At 39.6% G+C, this 24,670-nt stretch overlaps 1 protein-coding gene across 5 annotated transcripts in view; it reads left to right on the plus strand.

Annotated features, from left to right (window-relative positions):
- Il1rap (interleukin 1 receptor accessory protein) overlaps window positions 1-24,670 on the plus strand; it is a 148,935-nt gene that overhangs the window by 40,642 nt on the left and 83,623 nt on the right. For all 5 annotated transcript variants that reach the window (XR_003378064.1, XR_003378065.1, XM_013351694.2 and 2 more), the window contains exon 2: window positions 4,168-4,232. Coding sequence is in view for 3 of the 5 variants with exons in the window: in XM_013351694.2 (XP_013207148.1) it covers window positions 4,169-4,232 (64 nt within the window). In the remaining 2 variants the exon portion in view is untranslated. The remainder of the gene's footprint in view (window positions 1-4,167; window positions 4,233-24,670) is intronic.

Genomic DNA, 24,670 nt, shown 5'->3' on the forward strand with positions numbered 1-24,670 from the left:
GAGACATAAATCTTAAATAAATAAATAAATAAATAGGAGTGTGCAGAGCACACTTCTTTTATATTACCTTTAATGAGTGCCTTTTGTGTTAGTTTGTTGGAAAGCTTGCTTATTTGTAAATATTGGTTCCTGAAATTATCTCACAGAGACCCTCTTATGGGTCCAAATTATCTAAAAGGCAATATAAGGTGAATGAAAACCAATCTTCATTCCTTAATAAATACTATTCTTTTTTTTTTTAATAAAATGAGGTAAGGTAGAGGTTTGCTTGTCATGCCTCAGATGTGTGCTCATGGGAAACCTATGCAGGTTTATCTGTAATTTAGAGACTGGAAAGGGAAACCACGGATGGACTTAACAAACATAGCATAGAACTGAGGGAAGTGTTTTGGTAGCAGTATTCACCCTGCATGGATTTGGACATCTAAGATTTGTGCTTTCGTGGTAGTGGCCAGGTTTTCCATGGTTAGATCACTTAAAAAAAAGGCAGGAATAAAGCAAGTAAAATCAGATTTATGCCCAAGGGAGAAGTAAAACTGGCAGAGGCCAGACTGACTGAAATCTCAGTGAGAATTCAGGGGTGATCATTCCGTGAACATACAATTATACATAGAGTCATCTCACAGAAAATCATTACTCCATGGCTCTGAAAGTGCCATTGTGCAGAGGGAAACCTGAGCAAATGCATGACAAACAGCCTTGGGGCAGCAAACTGAGGATGCTGGTCCAGGGAGAGAATTCATGATGGCTTTCTCAAAGCCTAGGAGAGCCAGAGCTTATTAGCCCAAGAGAATGTGGCCAAAGAAGGTTTCTCATGCAGGTATAAAAGTAGTGAGCAGAAAGTAAATCCTTGATAACATTTTTATACCTATGTAGAATTAAACTTGTATTTGAAACTGCTTGCTAAATGATATATACATCGAAGTTTGTATATTAAGAAACAATGGCATTGAACATCAGAGTAGTACTGATAGAAAGTGAAGTGGGAAACAGGAAAGGTTGTCTGGAAATACATGTAGGTCTCTATTATCTGAAACAAGAGCAGGATCGGACAGACACCACCACAGGAAAAACTAACTATAATTCAGACACTGTGAGTCTTTGCGTTAGTAGACAGTTCGCTGCCTTCTGCCAGTTTCTCCATCTCTGATTCAGTGCCCCCTTCTACTCTAAGAAACAAGAACTAAAAAGCGTATTCCTCTTTTTTTTTTCAATAACAAAATTCCAAGGCTGAATGAAAGCCAGTATTAAATGGATCATCACCTTTTAAAGAGGTTCAGGCCAGTCAGCCATCTTCCACTAACCTTGGTACCTTTAGTCTGTCAAAACATGCTGCAGAAGCCAATTTCTGCTCTGTAGGCTTGATGTTTTATTCATCACAGGGCAAGGTTGACCCTGGATTTGTGTTTGAACAAAGGTTATCTTTGGATTAGCTCTCTATTGGTGACCTGACTATGCTCCATCCTGCATAATCTAGTCACTCTTGGGAATATCAATTAAGGTCCTCAATCACACTAATTAGAATGTCTTCTCCGTGTTGCTCTACATATCCAGCAGCTTACAAACAGGGAATTGGTAAAATCCAAAGAGGTGTGTGTGTGTGTGTGTGTGTGTGTGTGTGTGTGTGTGAGAGAGAGAGAGAGAGAGAGAGAGAGAGAGAGAGAGAGAGAGAGAGAGAGTTGTGTGTGTGTATGTGTTAAATAGCCAAAAGCAATAAGGAAGGTCAGAATACTTTAGCAGAGCTGAGCAGTGGGGCTGAAACTGCTGTGCTCCGAATCAGCAGTGCAAAATCTTCCTGCTCACGCTGACAAGGATTGATGCAGAATTATTAATTACTTTTATTAATGACTTGGGTGAGGACATAGGTGGCATGCTGAGCAAGTATGTCAATGACAAAAAAAAAAAAACCGAGCAGGAGAGCAATTACTGTGTGACGAACTCAGGATCCAATATGACTCCAAGACAGAATTTAGTGGCCAAATTATTCTTCCCCTCCGTGTGTGGCAGAGTGACTTCCCTAAGGCATAAGCTGATCACTACTCTGTCACTGTAGCACTTCTCCACTCAGAAGACATCAGTTCTCTTGTTTGCTGCCTAAGTTAAATCACGTGTCTTTAGCCTGCCCTTCACAGCGTTGGCATTTTCTATTCTCGGCCCTTTCAGATTTCCAACAATCATCTATAGTTCTTTTTCTAGTACCCTGTTCTTGAGCCAAACAGAATTATTATCAGACTATTTTATACTTGGGTCTCATATTTTCTTCATCTGTAAATGTTATTCTCCTAGAGCCCCACTTCCCCATATTTTCCCTTCTGCCTCGATTCCCAATAACCACCCAGTTCTTGCTTACTGTGAAAGACTCTTCACAGAGTTCAGTCTTCCCAGTCTTTGGCTGGAGAAATCTTTTCTTTGCTCATATTTAATCATATTGATTGGCTGCTTTCTTTCATCTTTTATTGACTTTGTACTGCAGTTTATTCTTTTTGTACATATTTTAAGTTCCCATAAGACTCTACTTACTACTATACCCGCTGTCTGATAAGTCATATTTCTAGTCTGTCTGCATGTGTATATTTTATACATAGTTGAAGACATTGAGGTGGTCTTCATGGGTTTATTAACAGCAGAAAAGCAGTCTCATAAAGGCCCTGCATTATGCATACTAAAATACACTGCAATTGGATTATTGTAACTTATTATTAAATTTTTTTGTAATACTTTTAGGAGGAAGATGGTATTGTGGTTCAAGCCCTGGTTATTGAATATGTTATGGAAGTGCTATACCACCATGCTCACTCTCCAGCCTTCAAAGTACTTTTTTGAAGGAATGAGTGAGGGATGGATACAGCTAAATTTTAAGATAATGTTGTGAGGCTTGGAAAGCAGTTGTTCAGAAAGAAAATGGCAATTGATATTTGAGATAAGATGTTTTCATGGGATACCTTTTGTGAGAAACTCGCCTGTGATATTTATATAGGTAGCCTTAAGAAGGAACTGGAGATTTTTGGCTGTCTGTTGCTATAATAAATGTTGGTGGTAGTGATTTGCATTTTGTGCTAAGATGTACAACACAGCAGATGGTGTTCGGGTGATTTCAATTCATACCCTTTATTTCCATGGAGTAGTCTTAAATGTGGCCCATTTTGATGGTTTATGTCATACTGTCAAGTATTTGGTTTTGGCCATTTTAGGTATGTGGTTCCCTGCACTTGATGAGAGTTTAAAAATAAAATAAAAAAAAATCTGATCTCCGTTGTTTTCTAGAAGTGTGATGTAGACAAGTTCCCAGATGTCTCCAAGCATGTTTGCATGGGTGCTTTCATCAACCAGAAGGCAGAAGTCATGAGCCTGGAATGTCTGAGTCATTCCATATTTCTGTATTTATAACCCTGCAGACAGTTCCCCATTGGTCAGGCAGGACCAGAGGACTAGAAAAAGATGCACTTTACAGAATTGTTGAATCTTCTACATTAAAGACCACACAACCATATATGGGAGCAGGATCTTGCTAGTAGACCGTTCCTGTTGGTTATCATTAGAAAGCTAAAGATCATAGAGATTACTGCCCAGTCGTTTGTCTTTTCCGTGCATAAGAAGGGCAGGAGCTTTCCATATTTCCCAATGATATGAATGAAATTCTATGTGACTGACTGCAGACTCTGTCTGAATTCAGGCCCTCTAGATTTTTAATTCATCACTAAGATAGAAAAGTACCTGATCATAACATATATTTCCTGCTGAGACTAGGGAAGGGAACTTAAAGAAGGGTAAGAGGGTCAAATTCATCTGCCAGAAATGTGAGTACAGGTCAAAGAATCTAGATGAACTTTTTTTTTAATATACCAGTTATAGTTCCTGGATTAGTAGAGAGTTCAGGAGCCTCACAGCTGGATTGTAATGGTGCCCGATCCCCTTTCTAGTCAAGGGATTCCAGTTATGTTATTTAAACTTGTTTGAGTTTATCAATATGTAATTTGGGGATTCAAAGGCAAAGAACAATGTGAAACAAAACTTACCAATTTCATTGCTGGTTCTGACAATACAACTTGTTAATATTGTGAAACCCGTGGGATTGTTCTGGACCTCTAGTTAGCACGAATTGCCAGTGATTATTAAGACTCTCCGGGGAAGAACTACCCTCCCTTACCTTTCTTTTTATGTTGACAGGATGGGACTACTCTGGTGTTTGATGAGTCTGTCCTTCTATGGGATCCTGCAGAGTCATGCCTCAGGTAAGTGTGTGGCGCTTGGTAGATAACTGAAATTAAGATAACATCCAGGATCATGCGTCCTCTCTTTCTCATGGGGAACTTAAAAGAACACAATGTTGATTTTATTCTGTGGTCTTCTGTACTTGCACAGAGTCAATTATCTGCAAGAGCAATAGAATTTGGGGATGAGGGGTCTAGAACACTTAGGAAAAGAGCTGATTTGTATAAACACAGGGGAGATCTCAACTCCATAACCTCCGGGATATTTCTCCTTCTTCTTACCTTAAATGCTATGGAGGAAATAGCAGGAATCTAGCACGACCTAGTTCTCAAACTTATACTTGCACAAAAGAAGACTCATTTGTCAGCAGTCCAGTAGGATGCTAAAAAACAAAACAAACCGATGGTTTCAATCAAACTGCATCTAAACTGCACAGGCAACAAAGGATTCGCTGGTAGGTTCTTTCTTTCTTCGGATATGACTTTGCAAGAGGATACATCCAAGATCTTTAGGGAGTTTGAGTAACCAAAGTTAGTAACCATAGTCCTGGATCCCACATAAGCAGAGGTATGAGGCTGGGTATCCCAAAGCCCATCTTTTGATGCCTCCTCTCATCTCTAAATTGCTTCTCATTGTCACCCAGGTTTGCTCTACCCAGTGAACATATAATTGCAGACTGTTTTATTTTTTTGATTCATCAAATTTTTATAAAAAAAATCTTGCACATAGGACTGAAATAGTCTGTCATTTTCATATATTTCTTTGATTTAGCCTCAGGATTGAAAAAGAAAATATGTAAAAGCACAGGTTCTTTGGTTTTTACACAGGGACCCCAGGGATCCTAATTTTAATAAAGATCCCTATGTATAATTCCTATGAACACCATGGGCTGCGCTTTGACTATCGTTGCTTTAATGGCTATTCTCTTTGAGAACCCTTTGGAAGTGTTAAATCAGCATTATGTAACCATGACCCCAGTGTTCTACAATATGTGCCTTCGACTCTTCACTTGGCATGAATTTCAGCCCTCCTACCATCCTGATCATCATTGCTGGGTGTATTTCAGTTTTTCTATGCCACTTAGAGCATTGTATTAGAAACCAAAAATAACTCTAAAGACAGGGTGTAACTAGGACAGAGTACAGCTGAAAGAACAGATCATATCTAAACTTGTGGGCCCTGTGGGACTTCACAGAGGAAAGGCTGTGTTTTAACCAGGCCTAGGATCCAACTGGGATGTGCTAGCATACAGCTGAGCCACACGAATATGCCAGCATCTATTGCTTATCTGTTTGATTGGAAGGAACTTGGTGTAGTGATTCTTAAATATGATGATGAAAACCCCAGCCTATAATTTATTTTCATTTGACGTAGTCCTGATTGACTGTTATCTTCTCACCGAGGCTTTCCTTGACCGTTTGAAGTTAAAATGGCCCTGCCGATCACTCTCCTGTATCCCATTAGCGTTGCTTTGGCATCTCCCATCATCTGCTAATACTCCATCAGCACACTTCACTGTACCACTTTTCTGTCATTTGCCTTTGAACCTCTTCTTATCCTCTCCTCCCCTGTCATCTCTTTCTTTCCAATCTCCCTTCCCTTTCTTCTTCTTTCTCTTTTCCTCTGTGATCACACCCCCTCTTTATTTTAAGGTACTTGAAGGCGAAGATTTATTCATTTCGTTTGTTTGTTTCTAAACTCTTGGAAACCCCTCTTCTCAAACTGGACAGTTCCGGTTGGCACTCTTTGAAGCCACAGTAATGATTCCCATTAGAGTGTCAAGTGCCACACCTGGAAGTCAAATTGAGCGGTGACCACTGCTACTGCTGTGGAGAGATCAAAGCTTCCAGAAGCTTGTGAGGTCAGCTGCCTGCCCGGTTATCCTGGCGGAGCTGCTTTTCTGAGCGACCTTTTTGTGTTCACCCGAAGATCCCCTTCCCCCAAATGTTGGTAAGTGCACTTTCTCCCCAGGAACTGTGACTCATAATTCTGTCAGGGGAAGCTGCATGCTTGAATAAGATGCGTTCTCATACCAGCCCCATTGAGTCACCATGGGAGAGGAAACATGTTGTAATCCCCTCGGCCCATCTGGCACACACTCATGCCTTCCTTATGAAGAGGTGTATTGTGTCTGTGTCTGTGCCGCACTTCCTCATTGGAGGGACAGGAACAAAAAGGAAGCGTTGTTGACAAAAATGAAAGGGGCAACTGGCTCTGGGGATAAAAGGGATCATGGCGACCTTGAGGGATCAGTCAATGTCTTTTACATGAAGGCATCACCATAGACAGGGATGGAGATGTGGGCACACTGATTGGTCTTCCATGAGGCTCTCTGTGCTCCAGTTTCTCCTCTTATTGGACGCACACTCTAACATAAGCAACAAAGCAGAAATATCCTGAGTACTCTAGAGTACTTTAGATTCCCAGGACACAAGTCAGGGGTTTGGCACTCTGGACCCCAAATTCACTGTCCTACAATGAGGTTCCTGCACAGTGAACTGGCCTTCAAGGCAGAAAATCCTGATTTCAGAATGTGATCTCCTGGTAGATGAACTCTGCTTTCTTCATATCTTCAAAAACTGAGGAAGAAGCATTTTCATCATATTAATAACAACATAACAACAACAACAATAAAAAGAAGCGTAATTAAGGCATGGATAATTATGTTAGTGACAATATAATTAAACGTGGTTATCTTAGAAGTCATGTAACTCCTTTTCATTAAGACCAATTTACACTTTACACACTCAAGATCACTTGGCCCTCACACCAGATCACGGCTGTTGTAGCTCCGTCTCTTCCAATAGAAACTCAAGTCCCATGTGGCTAAATCAATTAAGTGCACACAGCTAGTGTTCAGCATAACTGCAGTCTCCACTCACGCTTCAGTTCCTAAGGCTCCTGTTGTTTTTATTAAATACACTTCACTTGGGCTCCACTAGAATATAAACGATGCACAGAGAAAGCTCTGATGTGAAGAGTAGTGGGACGCCATTGTGAGGGAGGCCCTCGCTCATGACTGAAGAACTGCCTGCTGGTTTTTGTGCAGTCTACTTAAGCAGTTACGTCTTTACCCTTCCCTCCAGACCATTTTCTTTCAGGTGGGAAAATCACTGCGATTCTCATTTCCAACCTCAGCACTTCCCTCTTTGCTAGTTAGAGCTCTCGGCATTCCCACTATTGGCTGGAAGGAGTTCCCGCTTACAGGAATTGGAAGGGAAAATGTCCCTTTGTCCTGTCACTCTTCTTTGGTTTGTTCCTGTTAGCTGCATGCTAGAAAGCTGAACAGCTAAAGCTGCCTCAGAGTAGGAAGGGATATTTGGTTGGACCCTTTGACTCCAGGTTTGGAGAGAAACTGAAAATAGCATCCAGGGTGGTGAACTTGAAAATTTTACCAGATCAAAATTATTTTTCATGTAGGTCCTATTTAAAAAAAAAATAGGTAATGCATTATCTCCCCAAAATGCGTGGTCACACTCAAGGTGTGCGGAAGTGCGTTTTTTGTTTCAAAGTCAGCACAGATATGATGGCTCACATATAGGGCTAGATTTGCACCCATGTCCTTGGAAGAGGAACGATAGCCTTGTAATTGATGAAAGAATCTAGAACTTGACTGATGTGCAACATGTAGCTCATGAAGATGCTCTTGGCAGGAGATCTGCCTGTCTCCACCCCTGAATACCAGGATCCAGGGGATATGGCTATGCCTGGCTTTGCCTGTGGGTGCTAGAGATTTGAACTCAGATTTTCTTGTTTTCTGGCAAGTGCTCTGACCCCGCCCCACAGGGCATCTCCCTAGCCCTATCATCTTTTCTTTATATGGCAAATGGAAGTCACATTCCCTTTATTAAGTTTTATTGAAATTTACAGTCTGATGATTTGTAGTGCATAAAGTACTCAATATGAAATAAGCAAGTGGAAACCCTGTGGTTTCCTAGTGATTGAGACATGGGTGCGAGTTCTGAGAGTTATTCTGTGAGCTGTTCGACGCTGTTAAAAATTTACATCATCACTTCCTGTGCTATTTCTTACCTTTAAGACGAACAAACCCGGCTAGAGAGATGGCTCAGTGGTTAAGATTACTGGCTGCTCCTTTAGAGGACCTGGTTTCTAGCATCACATGGCGACACACAACAATCTCTAATTCCAGTTCCAGGGACTGTGACCCGCCTCTTCTGCTCTCTGCAGACACTGCGCACACAAGCTGCTCACAGACATAGGCGCAGGCAAAATACCCATACATGCAATTAAAATAAATAAGCTTTGAAGCATATAAATGAACAAACTAAAACCAAAGTCAATCAACTAACCAAAGCATTAGTAGATCCCAACCAGATTATTACTCTCTCCTTTTCCTCCTCCCCCCTCTGTGTGTGTGTGTGTGTGTGCACACTCACATCCATCAGAGGGCAAGTATATAAAGGTCAGAGGACCTATCTCTGCATAAGTTCCCTCCCAGGATCTGAGGAGCAAGCTCAGAATGACAGGTCCACACACCACTGCCTCCACCTGCCCAGCCATGTCTTCTACAAGCTTTCTTTGTTTTAAATTGAAGAATACTATGTACCATGGGCATATCTAGGATATATATTTCTTATCTAATTAATCAGCTTTTAATAACAATTATAACAATGACTTTAATTGTGAAGATCATGGGTTTGACCATTTTATATGATTGAGTCCAATGTGAAAATGGGGTGATACTTCTTTTAAGAAACTGAGAGTCTATTTTCCAAGATTCAAAAAAAGAACCTAAGCAATAGATATGGTGCCACAAGGACACAGAGAAGCTCTCAAACCTTTTAGAATGCCCGAGAATTTTTTCTTTATTGTCTTACGGTTTTATACATATTAATGATAAATTCTGATTATATTCACCCTCTGTTACTCTGTGGCATCCTCTTTCTTTTTCCGTCATTTTCCCATCTAGTCCCTGCTAAACTTTTAGAGAAAAATGATATGCCTTCTTCAGCAGCTATGGACAGTCACTGGCTCCTCAGGAAAGGAGGGGGTCTGTAGCTGTCTTCTATTCATGACAGAAAATTGAAGGACCCTATCTTTGTGTGGGGATCCCTGGCTGTGTGTGTTCATGATTGTAATGGGGAAGACGCCTCAACTGGGAATGCTGTACTGTGAAGCATCTATGAGGCGAGTGTGAAGCCATGCTGAGGAGATGGGAGAGTCAGCTAAGTGAGTATAGTACTTACCTCACAAACATGAAGCCCAGAATTTGATCCCCTGTGCTGCATAAAATGACCATGGTGGATCATGCGTGTAATCCTACCACTTGAGGTAAGGGCAAAGAGATTAGAATTTCAAGATCATCCTTGGTTACACAGCAGTGTTGAGACTTGAGGCTAGCTTGGGCTACAAGAGACTGTTTAAGTCATAAACAAACAACCGGAACTGAAAAGATATATTGGATACCGAAGTGTGTGCTTTTGAAAGCTTTGTCTTAGTGTCTTTGGGACATTTTAGGGTCACTGTCTTTATGAACTTAGAGCGACTGCCTGCACCAGATTAAGCCAGTCAACGTTCTAACACGGAGAGGGAAGAGCTTTGTGAGTCGCGGCCTGTAACTGAGGAGCTATGTCCAGTCAACTCCTCTCAGAGAGTCAGTTCTTCAAGACTCCTGGTAGGTCACCACAAGACAGTGGATGGCTGCGCCACACCTATAAACATATAGGCAGCATAAATTGGAGCCAGTGAACTGTAGTTAAACCAAACCAAAACCAAAGAGAACATGAAGTTGTGGCATGGTAGGGAGATGGAATGGATCTGAGAGAAGTTACGGAGAAGATCTGGAGGCAAATGTAATAAAAATATGCTCTCCAAAATTTGCAAATAGCTATTTTTTTTTTAAAAAAATCTGTTTTCTTTCTGGAGGGACATATAGTATTTTTACATTAAAAATTATGACTATGAAGAGTCAGTGGCTGGCTGCTTTGCTTTTCTGGTCTTTAGGTTGATCCCCAATTTGTCTCTTGGTTTTTATTATTCATTCATCAGTTTTCCATTGGCTCTACAAGTTTGTACTCTCACCAGCAACAGATGCGTGTTTCCCTTACTCCACCTCCTCAGCAGCACGAGCTGTCACTTTTGATCATTGCCATTCTGGCAGGTGAGAGATGGAACCTCAAAGAAGCTTTGATTGGCATTTCCCTGATGATTAAGGATGTTGAACATTTCCTAAGTGTTTCTCAGTCATTTGAGTTTCCTCATTTGAGAATTCTCTGTTTAGATCTGTTCCCCAGTTTGGAATTGGGTTATTTGCTTTTGTTTGTTTGTTTGTTCTTTGTTTTGCTATCTAGCTTTTTTGAGTTCTTTATATATTTTTGGATACCAGCCCTCTCTCAGGTGTACAGGTTGTAAAAATCTTTCCTACTCTGTAGGCTTAATTGATCTTTGTCTGAATGTTGATGTCTTTTGTCAGGCAGATGCTTTTCAGTCTCATGAGGTCCCATTTATTAATTGAGGAACTTTGTGTTTGCACTATTGGTGTTCTGTTCAGAAAGTCTTTCCCTTTTCTTGTGAAAGAGTTCAAGGATATTCCTTACTTTCTTTTCTCTCAGCTCTACTGTACCTGGTTTTGTGTTGAGATATTTGATTCATTTGGAGTTGATATTTTTTGGCAGGGTGATAAGTATGTATCTATGTGCATTCTTCTACATGCAGATAACAAGTTTGACCAGCATCATTTGTTGAAGATGCTGTCTTTTTCCCGTTGTGTGTTTCTGGCTTCTTTATGAAAATGTAGTTGTCAATGGGTGTGTGGATTTATGACTAGGTCTTCAGTTTGATTCCATTGACTGATAGATTTCACTTATTTGTACTAATATCATGTTATTTTATTACTACAGCTCTGCAGTACATTTTGAAATTGGGGATATTGATATCTTCCACAGTTCTTTAATCTCAGGATTATTTGGCTAACCTGGGTCTTTTGTGTTTCCACATGAAGCTGAACAAATTCCTTTCAAGATCTGTGAAGAATAGTTTTGGAATTTTGATGGGGATTGAATTGAATCTGTAGATTGCTTTTGTAGGATGGCCATTTTTACTATATTAATTCTATTGATCCATGAACATAGGAGTCATTTCCATTTTCTTATATCTTGAATTTTTTCTTCAATGTCTTTTATTGTTATTTAATAAATAAATATATTTATTATTTAAGACAAAAATTATTACTTTGATAAATTTATTGATTTTTTATTTATTTATTTATTTATTTATTTATTTATTTATTTTTGGTTTTTCGAGACAGGGTTTCTCTGTGGTTTTGGAGCCTGTCCTGGAACTAGCTCTTGTAGACCATAAGTTGCAAAAAAGTAATAAAATCATCAGGCACCAAAAATTGATCAGACGTATAATATTCTTAATTCCCTGCAATGATTCTTTCAACTTTTCCCAGGAATTCAATTTGCTACCAGACTCAAAGGCCTCGTTTTATACAAGGTTGCATTTTCAAACACTCTGCATTCAAATGTACTTGTGACATTCAGTCCTGTCTCTGCTGCCCACGGCTGCTCATACTGAACACTTCGTTTCTATGCACTTTTGTTCAAACATTTAGAGAATGCATGAAGAATATCATTCCGTTTTATTCTTAGTCCTAAAGGTCATTTGGAGTTAGAGAATTCCACCCCATCTCTAAAGTTTGCCTGAGAGCAGATCTCACCACTCCTTTATGATCGGGCTGCATTTGTATTTTGAAACACTCGGCTACTTATTTTCAAATTCCATTTACTTCCTATGGGTGAATATTACGTAGACTTAGAAGAGAATTGAGTGCCCTACTTGATTGGTTTGACACTTACTCTAAAAATAAAGAGCTTCTGTGTCCCAGTGATAATTTTATGTTTGGAAAAATGACTTGATTCTTTCCTCCTACGGCCATGTTAGTTATAAGAAACCCCAGTTTTTGGAGGGAGGTTACAAGTGCCTGTGTTGTAGATGGGAAGGCTGGGTTCATAAGAATGGTTGTGCCCTTTAAATTGCCATGACTTCAATCCCCTCTCTCCTTTCTGCAGTCTAGGTTTCTCCCCCATTGCAATCCATTTGAAAGTTCCCAGGCTTGGCCTTAGAGGCAACTCGCTGCCAGGCCTGTTTCTGCCTATTTCTATTCTATGGTTTAAATTTTTTCTTTTCCTTTTAGCTGACCAAATTCTTCAGGGAACAAAACAGATTTACACCCAAAACAACAACATGATTCTTGCACTTTGTGTTTGAGAGACATAGAAAATAGATGCATTAAAAAAATTGAAGGAACCACCACCATTACGTCCTCATATCTGCTGTACAAACCCCCAGGAGCCAGTGTTCAGAATTGCCTTTCTTTGCCTTCCTGCTTGAGTGGCTAGAGGGAGATTGCATATACTTCAAAGGACACAGAAGACACAAGTGTGCCCATTAGTAACTTGTAACTTTCATATATCAATATCACCATTTATTAATTTGTTATAGTTGTGCTTTGATTCCAATGTGCATACAAGTCAACTTAAGGACAACAAAACTTTACTGTGTTTTAAAGCAACACAAATATACATATTATTATTCCCAACCATCTTATATCTACTTTTGACTATTATTCTTGGTAGTTTCAATTTTCCTATTTCACATGGAGAAGCAATCATTCATTGTTCACCAGAGTCTTGCTTATGGCTCAGACACACCAACAGATTAGTTTAAAATGCATGTATGTTTTTCTCTGGATTCTCTGGGTGTTCAGGCTGTTCAAATGCTGGTTAATGAACCGAGTTTCGCTTTTTCTGCCAAGAGAAAACATTCATTTGCCCCTTCTAATTTCTTCTACTTTTCTTTGGACTCTTGATTTATTTGCTCTCCCGGAGAAAATTGAATTTCTCTTCTGCTGGATATTTTGACATCCATAGTTTGATTTTAAGTGCCTCTCCAGAATTTCTCACTGTTCACTCAAGATAAAGGTAGATGAAAGAAAAGGGAGGGAGGAGAATGAAGAGGTAAAAGAAAGAGGAAAAGTGTGAGAGAGATCAAAATGCAGATTAAAAATAGAGATAAAAGGATAGTCTTTTACTAATATATTTGTAGATTTGATGTAAATCTACCTTCATGATTTTTCAGATTTCAGAAACCATCTAACTGCATTTTTCACATTTACCAGAAGCTTTGTCCTGACTGGTTTCCTTTTTGAACAATTAAGTCTTTCTAGTTTTTCCCCCTTTAAACATTCTTGTTCCTTCTTGCTTTAAAAATGAAAGAAAACTCTTTATGTGGTAGCTGTTACATGGTTCCCTGACACTGTGTACCCCTCCAGTTGTGAGAGCTGTCCTCATCTCCAGTGGAAAGGCTCTGTCAGTCGAGAACACTTTCCCTCCGAAGGAGATAAACAGCAGAGATTGACAGTCCCTAGAGCTTTGCATGGCCTTGGCAAACTTGATGGAAGAAGTGACAGCTGGAGACAGTGTAGGACCCTGGATCATCTTTTGCATGTTCATGTTTTAGAAGCAAAGTAATCTGCTACTGCTTGTCTGCTTGTACTTGATGCTCAGCAGTCTTTCCTGGAGGTAATGTATTGAGGAAGTTTCTGTATGAACTCAGTTTCTACTGGGGTCTAGGCAGAGAATGTAGCCTCTTCTGGAGAATGTTGAAAACTTGGAAATGGCAATGGAATAATTAGTAGATGGAAGTGTTGGAGGAATCCCTCCCTCTCATTATGTATAAGGTCACTGAGATGCTAAGGGACTTTCGGGGAAAAGAGAAGAAAAGCTATTGTTCTTAGTTGCTTCATTAAAGTAAAGGCTTCGTTATCCTACATTTATAGCTTTAAATATCATGTTATTAAAAATGTTCTTTGTCTCATCCAGAACACAGCAAATAACTGATGATATCAGCAAGAACCGTGAGACAGTATAGGATACTGAAATGTTTAATCATTGAAGGAAAAGGGGATCATGCTAAGATATACATGACTTTAAATCTCCTTCAATGGGTAACAATTCTATGGTGTATGTGCATGTGAGTTTGTGTGTATGATTGAAAGAAAGGAAGATAAAGGAAATAATGTTAAATGAAGTACAGTGTATATAATGTTATATTAATCGGCATGGTTGGCCTAGAGGGACGTTTCCTTCTGTCTTTACCCATAAGGTACTCCAGGTTCAGTAAAATGATTTAATTGTTTCAATTTCACTACAACTAGTGAGGAGTAATGCAGTGTTTCTGCTCGAGAAGCACAGCATTTAAATGTGTTGCTAATACTGGATTCTTTCAATGAAGACATTTAATTTTTAAACTCTGCCAACCACAGGTAACCTGTCAATAACTGAAGGCCTAAAAAACACATTTGGAAAGTAATTCCACACCCATGAAAAAACAGAAAGCATAGATGTGTATTTATGATGCAAATTCTCTTTCATTTTTTTTTTGCCTGCCTCTTCTTAAGACATAGACAGCATACTTCTTTTTTTTTCTTTTGTTTTCATTCACATTGAAGATAATGTTTTCAAGTCTGTGAACATTTCCTACAGGATAGAAGTTGTGAGCAAGAAGACCTTTGCAGTTGAATCCATGGGGGGTGTCTCAGGATGAACCCCATGGGTTTGTGTAGAGGTGGGGCTGTTAGCTTCAGGATGCTACAGGGGTGTTCTCAGGTTAGCTAGTCATTTGATCTCTCCAGGGCCAACTCAAAGATGATACCCACAGTGCAGGGCTTTTCTTTTTTACCCAACCAATGGAGGCTCTGTTCCTCCTCCAAGATGGTAGAGCCTCAATAAGCAGAGTTTAGTATGCAGCTCAGAAACATATTTTCTTTTTCAGTTCCCAGTAAGTGTATAGTTCTAGAAAATTCTTTTCATTCTAAAAATGCCAGTCTCTTTCTGCAGACTTTGGCAGTGATCGGGTGTGAATTTTGAAATTTCGTTGTGGTTTTACTCCAAGTTCTAGGTTATTTCTGATGGAATTGGAATGGTTTATGCTTCTCAGAAACTGTCATTTTTTTTTACATGTTGCAACAAAACAGCTAGCATAACTGTCACCTGGACTTGGCAAGTGCACACACACACACACACACACACACACACACACACACACACACACATGAGCTGGAGAGATGATCATCCATTTATTCACAGGTAGGCTGGGAAGCTTCACAAAGTGAAACCCCAGCATCAAGTCAAGCTTAAACCCTCTTGAGTCCTAAGAACCCAGTCTCTCAGTAGCCCATCTATTCATTTAAAACATGTAATACTTTTTTTTCCACAATGTGAGTTTTTCCTTTGTTTTGTTTATTATATTGTCTTGTTACTAATAGAAATAGACTAAATATCTGTGCACCCCAATCTGAGAACGCGTCCCCTTTGGTGTTCGTCCCTCTCTACGTCTGGAGAGGCTGAAATTTTTTGTTGAAACACCTGTTCCTCAAGTGTTTTCCGGGCACCCATTACACAAAGGTGTGCATAATGGAAGTGGGAAAACAAATAAGGCATTTTGCATTGACCCATTGACTCCTTTACTCATCTGTCCATTCATTCACCCTGTGTGATTATGTGCAGAAGTTCTGCTTATTTCTACTGGTTAGGAGAGCAGGAATTTTCTCTGGGGTTAGGGTGCATACAGTTTGGGGAATAGGTTGAGACTGAAAAAATGAAGCAAATAAGGAATTTATAACAATCTCACAGTGGCCATCCATAGAGCATTATCTAGTTGGAAAGTTGGCAGCAGTCATACTTTTTCTTGTGTGGTAACCAGGAAAGAAGGATTTACTTAAGATGATATGGTTCTTCTATTAAGAGTTGAAGGATGATAAAGATCTGCTGCATGCAATGTGTAAGGAATAGCAGTGGGCCAGAAAGTGTGAAGAGATTCCCTGAGGCATGGGCTCACTCTGGAATGTTATTGGAGCTTCAGCAATTAGGGAGTAAAACGTGTGGAATGAAAATGAAGTAGCCAGGGTCCAGAGATGTTCTGACAATTTCCATCAATGCAGTGAGAATATACTGAATGATTTGAGCAGTGTCCTGGTCTTATCCATCTAGTAATTAAGTATTTGTGCTAATATTATATAGAAAATGGATTGGGGAAGACTTGGGTTTTCCACGGTACACAAGATCTTTAATTAACTCTTTTAGCGTAAAATGCATAGAAATGCTGCATTTTAAAGTAAACTGGTTTTATGATGAATTCTTGAGTGGATAAGAACACTTCAGAGGCCCAAACTGAAGCCAAATCAAAAATCCAAAAAGAAAAGAAGCTAGCTCTGTGTTTGGTAGTGCCATGGGTATCATTCTGTCTGTGACAAAAGATTTATTTGGATATTTGATAATTTTATTCAAAATAAAATTTCTGCCTTAAAGTTTATATCAAATCTAAACTCAATTGTATCAAAATTCAAATGGGAAGACATAAATTGCTAATTGTACTGGAATCAAATATTTTTAAGACGTTGGGATTGGTTTAAAAATGTTTTCATGAATATATTATCAAAGTTAAACAAAATCATTCGATATTTTTAACAACATAAAGATTTGGAAATCATTAGTGGGGCATCAAATTATTATAAACTAGGGCTGGAGAGATGGCTCAGCAGTTCAGAGTACTGGCTGCTCTTCCAGAGGACCTGGCTTCCATTCCTGGCACACACACACATGGCAGCACACTCTGCTCTAGGAACTCCAGTTCTCGGAACCCATTGCTCTCTTCTGGTCTTTATGGATACCAGACAGACATGTGGTGCAGACATACATGCGGGCAAACTTCTCATCCACACAAAACAAGAAATGCTTAAAAATGCTATGGTCTGTATGACAAGTGAAAATTAAGAAAATATAGATATGTGGAAAGATTAATGATATCACAATGCAAGGAGCTTTTTGCAATAAAACGCAATTCTACAGATATAAAGTCCACTCAGGATTAAAAAGAAAAAAAATTGAATGGAAATAAAAAAGAACATAATAAGTTGGCTACCTAGAATAAATTTAATGTTAATTTAAAAGGTAAAGTGAAAGCAACAGTAAGGAGTTTGTTTTCTAAGTCCTTGAGTTGTCAGACATCAATGAGTACAGTCCTAGCTAGTGCCTTCAGGTCACGATGAGCCATATGCAAGGATAACGTGACTGATGACTGAGATGGCTGTGTGCAGGACACCTTGTTCTTTGTGTCAAAGATGTTACCAGAACTCCAGAACTCCTCCCTTTAACCTTGACATGAAGCTTTCAGGAAGAAAAGAAACAAAGACACCTTCACACCTGGGTTTTCCTAGGATGCTTAAAACTGGTAACATGGAAAACCTGAAATATTCATTCAGAAAGTAAGGTGCTATGCTGGAGAGCCAGTAAGGAAATAGTCTACACTTACATTTGCTGATGTGATAGTCAGATCCCCTCCCCCCAGTTTCCCAGCTTTAAATCAGTTATGGTAAAGCAGAAGACTGTAAGACTTTATCAGCTGTTTCCTCGAGTTGGGAAACACTGCTTTGTTCCAATTGTTAATTTTTCAGATCTTTTTGATCCAGCTATCAAGTTGTCAGCGTTTTCAAATTGCCTTCTTCGAAAGAATTAATCCTGTAGAAATGGGCAAAGCCATGCTTCAAATTATCACCCTTCTGTCTTCCCAGCTGCATTAATAGCCCACCACAGAGGCAGAGAGGCCAAAGCATGAAATTACAGACCTTCGCCCCCTCCCTTTCTCCCCATTTTCTATTTCAAATTGATTGTTTGAGAATATCATAAATATATATAATGTGTTTTGATCAAATTCAACCCCTGCTTCCTCCCTTCCAGCACCTCCATAGGCCACACTATTTTCCCTTCCAGCTTCATGATCTCTTTTGTTTAACATTTTAATTACTTCTTTGAGAATTTTACACAATTTTGAAAGTGATCACCCACTTGGACTCCTCCCCTTATTACTCTTTCAGCCCCTCCTCCCATTTCTTCCCCCACAACCTTGAAATCATTCCCTTTGTCTTCTTTTTAAACCCCCTGAGTCTACTCAGTGATGCTAGCATGCATGTGGCTATAGAACCTGCTGGCGCTATCTTTAGGAGCCAGAACATTGCTGTTGCTTTTCTCACTTAGCATAACTTTACTTATTGTCCTAATCAATCACACTTCTCTTGTACTTATCATTGAAAATAAAGACTGAGTTAGTCTTCAGAAGTAGGAAAGAGTGAGAACTGCCTGGCTGAATCAGGATGGCCAACCTGGTGCAGTGGTGGCAGGTGGTAAAGCATTAACCATAGTTCCTCCCGATAAGCTACACTGCTAAGAATTCCTAGTCCCGAAATCATTCCGTCTCCATGTGATTATCTTGGTAGACTAACAAGATGATCTGTCAGGAACAAGAGCTATGCCTATTATTTTTCTGTCCTACAACTGTGGCTATTGGTTAAGTATGTAGTAAGTTCATGAAATCAAATATTAACTAAGCAAACACTTAGAAGTTGCTATCAGTGTGTCCTCATTTTTGTTCATCAACATTTCTAATTTGGGGTACTTGGTCTCCAAACTGCTCAGATTCTTACCTCACTTATTTATATTTGTAAACATTTCCATTTGATCACAGGCAGTTTTCTGGTTTGATTTGTTTTTGTTTGTTCGGCTGGTTGTTTGGTTGGTTGTTTTTGTACTGTGTAGACAAAAATCATACTGCAGGGTTTGCTCAGCCAACTGTCAACATTTTCAATTTCTGTAGACATTGATTATGTATGAGTTAAACAAATAACTACTTTTTCCTTCATCTGTCAGCCTTCCTGAATTTCTTTCTCCATTGCAATGAACATATGTAATATTGTTTTTTACCATGGGCAAGAGATATTCACATTATTTTCTACTCACTAGTTACCAAAGTGGTAAATAACATAATTAAGTATTTTTCAGTTCAAAAATGCTTGATCCTTGGGAAAATATTGTGAAATACAGCATTATTCTGAAGAGGCAATACAGGCTTGTCGAGGTTCAGTGATTCAGCCATGGACACACAGAGAGTCAATAAAAAAACAGAATCATACTCTGGCCAGGACCATTGCTCTTTGACCTGTGGGACTCCATACCGTTTGTCTACTAAGGACATTATGTAAAATTTTCTCCATAAGTGCCCTGTGTTATAAACAATACAATCAGACATGTTAATCCTACAGTTTCCACCACAGTCTAATTTTAGAACGTCCTATCACTGTAAGAAACCTTCCTTACTCCCTTTCCCCCTACCCTTATCAATAACTAATCTAATTTAATCTAATTTATATCTCTATAGATTTGCGTATTCAGGATCCTTTCATAAATGGAATCATAAAAGTCATATAGGTGACTTTTGCGATAGGTTCATAGCACAATGTTTTCACTTAATGAAAGGTCTCTGAAATAATTCCATGCTTCACAACCTTTTATTAGCAGATAATATTCTTCCTTTTATCCATTTGTCATTGATAGACAAGAACGTTGTCTCTGTTCTGTGGCTATAAAGAACAATGTTGCTATGAGCATTTGTTTAAGCTTCCATGTAGACACGCACTCTTATTTTTCTTGGTTATTTACCAAGAAAGAGAATTGCTAGGCTGGGCATAAAAATTACTTCATTTTTAACCTTTGAATAACTACCAAGCTTTTCAGCAAGGTGATTTTACTATTGTGCATGCAGTTTTTCTTCCTTTGAGACACAGTCTCTCACAGTATCACAGGATGGCCTAAAACTTACTGTGTTGTCCAGACTAGTCTAAATGTCACGACAATCCTCCTGTCGTAGCTTCCCAAGTGTTTGGATTTTAAATGTGAGCCACCATATCAACTTTTCTTTTGCTGTTGTTATTGCTGTAGTACTTCTAAAAACCTCAGATAGTGGGTTAGTATCAGGTTATAGAATGGGATCCTTATTAAAAACTACATTGCATCAAAAAACAAGCGTTTTTTTTTTTGATGTATGTTTTGGTATGGTATTTTTGAATTTGGATGTAGGGATGACTGTGGCCGTGAACATGAGCATGGTTTCAGTTCCCATGGATGTAAACCCAAATGGGTATTTATACTTAACAGAAAAATGAAGACAATAGTGGTTATGCCTTCAAAGCAGACTTGTTATAAAGATATCAAGAGATAATATGTTTGAAAGTTTTCTGTTATCAACGAAAGACAACAGATGCTCTGTTGAATGATCCAGAAATTAGACATCATAGAGTCAGTAGATGGTAAATGAGTACGTACCAACAGTTCCTTGTGCTGAGGTTCTGACTGAGACTTCTGCATTGAAAGGGTCTTTGATTACAGGCATCCTCATTTCCATTTTTGATAAACCTCAGCCCAGAAAAGACCTGTGTTCTCAGTGTTTTTAAGTTATCAGTGTTCTTAGAGCCAAAGGGCAGCCAGCAGCGCCTCCCCAGTCAGTTGCTGGATGCAGACCAGGTCCCAGGGTTCTCTGCTACTCCTTCTGTCCTGGGGGACTCCAAGTCAGTTCTGACGTATTTTTCACTTGCAATTTTAGTATAATTGCAGAAGACCGAGGCATCTATTAACACAGAAAACAAAATGAGCAACAGAGATGCAGCTCCTTTATTCTACATCACCAGGACTCCCCTGTGCTTGTTTTCTGTATGAAAATCTTTTGTTAATTGCTGTGATTCATGGATAACGCCATTACTATTATTGTTTTGCATTAAGAATGTAGAGCAATAGAAGCATAACATATCTGATGCAGAGGTACCAGTGTCTCAGTGATTTGCTGGGTGTTTTGGGGCAAACTGTTTTAAGCTCTGAGAATCTGTCTGTCTTTGTAAAATCTTTCAGCTCCTTCTGACTCAACCTCACTGAGATTGAAATGAATAGCTAAACAGATAAATAAAATCGAAATGTTTGAGGCTCAAGAGCCTCCGAGCCATGCTGCAAAGATGGCTTTGTGGGTGAAGGCACATGCCCTCAATACCCAGAACCCAGGTGGTGGAAGTAGGGACCCAGCTGGGGAAGTTTTCCTCCGAAGTCCGCATTTAGGCACCATGAAGTACCTCCCATCCAGCCACCATGTGAGGAGATACAAGTGGAGAAACAAGAGCCACTGAACAAAGTCACTTTCTCTTTCTTTTCTCTTTTCATCAGTTTGCCGTTTCTGTCCTGTGACTCAGTCCATTTTGCCCGCTTGACTCATCCCACTTCCAACTCCACCGTATTGTTACTCGACTGACTTTTTTGCAATACTTTCATGATGCCTTCATTCTTTTCCCTTGTACTCCGTTCTCTATACAACAAACCGGCTAGTTATCTATTTAAAATATTTTAGATCAAGCACTTCAATGGATGAAAATCCAGATAGTGTTCTTACTAGTCTCAGAGTTTATTTTCAGTACCTCTGGTCCTTAAGACTATGTATTCAGATCCTTATCTGGCATTCTGGAATGTCAATGTCTTTACGTTTCACTGTGGTTTTTTTTTTTTAAATCACGGTGTGTGTGTTTGTGTGTGTGTGTATCTATGCCATAGTGCACCATGGAGGACACACATTTCAGAGAACAACTCAAGATCACCAGGCATGGAACCTTTACCCAAGGGTCCATCTCTCCAGCCTTATTCTTATTCCACTCCCTGGGTTTCTTTCAGAAACCATGTACACCATGTCCATCTTGAGATAAGCTATTCCTTCACATCTTCACATGTATTTCTTTAAGCTTTGCCTCTCATACTTAACTGCCCAAGACACATCTGCTATACCACTAAACACCAAAAGCCAAAAATTAGTGATATCATTATGGAGAGCCCTTCAGACTGCCAGTATTTCCATAGTGCACCCATTCAAACAGCAATTGGTTATTGATTGCTTAGTATTTACCTATTGACTTAATTTGTTACATAAGGTCAATCATCTATAGAATGAAAGCCCTCTGGGGACAGGGTCAATTCCTCTACCTTTAGTTATGAATAGAGGCTTTACTCTGAGCAAGTGCTCAGTAAATATTTCACGTGTGAATACACTGATATAGTCGACGGCAGCTGTTTCTTGCTTTGTGTTAGTTGTGAGATTGTGATGTAGGGGGACACATGGCAGATGTGGCAGGCAGTCCTGACAGAACATGTACTTTCATTTCTGGGCCACTGTTTGACCTCTGCCTTTACTATGTGCTCCCTCAGCCCACCCGGCTTAGAAACTCATTGTATACTAGACTCTGTGCTGGGCACCATGCCAAGTGAGCAGGACCTGGGCTCTGGCTTGGAGTTCACAGTCAGGCTGTGGATCAGCCGCATCCTGAAATAGTAATTACACGAGGTAGAAAGTGGTCAGTGGTACAAGAGGTCCGGAGGAAATGCTATAGAGATTTCAAAGTGAGAGAAATTGCTTCCAACTGAGAACAGACAGCTACGTCCGGAGGTGGAATGTCCAATTGAGGCTTTAAATGATGGGTACAATTTTAGTCTGTGGAGATTGTGCAGAAAAGGCATTGAAAAAGGTCCATGAGCAAATCCTTTCCCCATTCCAGGTTTACAATCAAAGCCAAGTCTTGACATGCACTTTTAAATTGTTGTTTTTATTTTTTTTATTCATGTATAGTTACATATAATTAAGGATTTTAATATATGGAGTCTAGGAGCTTTGAAAAATGAATTTGACAGTGTAACTAGCGCTATTATGATATTGATAATTTTCAATACTCTCTCGAAGTGGTTTCATTCTGCTCTACCAGCCTTCCCTATTCCCAGTCCCTAGCAGCCACCGATCTAGTTTCTGTCCCCAGAATTCTGACTTCTTCAGAATCTCAGGCAGATGAGCTCGCACTGGTTTTATTTGACCTAGTAGGATGTACTGAAAGAATATCCACACTGTTTTGTCTATTTGAAGGTCATTGTTTGTCGAGCCGTATTTCATTATTTGCTGAAGTGTCTACTGAAATCCTTTTTCCCTTTTCTGAGGATTTGCTTTCTCCTTGAACTTTGAGAGTTCTCGATGCTGGATTCTGGATATCAAACCTTTATCATATTGGTGGCCTGTGAGCACTTCCTTTTGTGCTTTGCTAGTTATTGTTAGTCTTGCCCCGTGTGTATCACTGGATCACTCACCATCCGTTTTCCTACGCAGCGTGTTTGAACAACTTCATTTTTTTTTTAAATTCATAGACAAAAGTTAGAGAGAGGGTCAGAAGATGAAAAGGGCCATTGTCAGGCTAGCAAGGAACCTTAATGTAATTGGGAAGAGAATCGAGATATTCAAATATCTGTAAGGTATGAGGTGAGTTCTGAATGTCATGTGAAGAAGTAGTGTGCTCCGCCATGCCAGTGCTTTGCACTGCTGTCCATTGAGGTTTCTGTTTTTTAAAGTAACTCTAAAGCAGATTTCACTAGAGGGGAACAGTGAAGACTCCAGCTTGCTAGACTTTGAAATCTTTGATAAGGTGATGACCCCATCCATTGTCACTGATGTTGATGGAGATTGGTGGGTGGTAGGAGAACAGGCCAGGGAATCTAGTGTTTCTCTCTTAGTAAACCCCAATTCTTTGCACTGACTGTGGGGCAAAGAACGCCCTAAAACGCTAGCTTAGCAGCATCCTTCCTCAGTCCTAGTTGCTCTAATTTATCTCTTGGCTTCGTTTGTGATTTATATAAGTAAAATATAAGGTTGCGTATGGATAAATAGATCCCATTCATTACAGATGTGTGTTTGTGTTCATGGAACCTATCAGAGAACCACATGATACCCATATGCTTCTTAACCCCTGTTTGCTCTGTGCCCAAGGGTTAGTTTGTACTGCTTCATCCTTGACTCTCAGAGCTATATGACACTATTTTCCAATATCTAAAAGGTCTACTAATAGTCCCACTCCAGTGCCTGAAGGACTGAGCAGTCATGACTCCCAGAGTCTGGCTTCCTTCCTTCTATTTGTCTATACATATTTGTGCACTTTCTAGGCTTACGTCAAGAGAAGATAAGAAATCACTTAAGTTGTCATCTCTTTTGTGGGGGCATCACTGAACTCTCCCCACTCACGGTCCGAATTAAGAGTTCCATCTGTCTTCTTCTGACACGTGTCATTTCTCTTTCGAGCATTTGCTTTATTCTCCTTTTTCTAAGACCGTTTGCCTGCCTTTTTATTCCCAGATCGTGAGATCTTCGAGAGGAATGCAATGTTTTCCTTGTATCTTTATCTCCTGCTAGAAACTGTCATGTGTGGTAGGTTTTCATTGAGGGCGTACTGATTGAAAGACATGCCATAACCTGCATTTCACCCTGCTTTGTGACCCAGACAGATCAAGTGTCTCAGTGGCTGATAGTCGTAACTGCAGGTGACAGGGTGATGTGATGTGTTCTAAGCAAAGACATTCCTATTTTCCCATTGGCTGTAATTTTTATTTCCTGCCTGGAATAGAAAAGGGCTGATTTGATTTTGAGTAATAAGCAACCTGACTCCAATCATCTCCCTTCCTTGCCTCCCATTGTTCTGCTCTAGGTGCTTTTCCGCCAGCATGAAATGCTCTCCCCAGACAATTGATGGAGGTGCTGAGTCATG

The sequence above is a fragment of the Microtus ochrogaster genome, chromosome 2 (assembly GCF_000317375.1).
Source record: "Microtus ochrogaster isolate Prairie Vole_2 chromosome 2, MicOch1.0, whole genome shotgun sequence".
Taxonomy (NCBI): Eukaryota; Metazoa; Chordata; class Mammalia; order Rodentia; family Cricetidae; genus Microtus; species Microtus ochrogaster.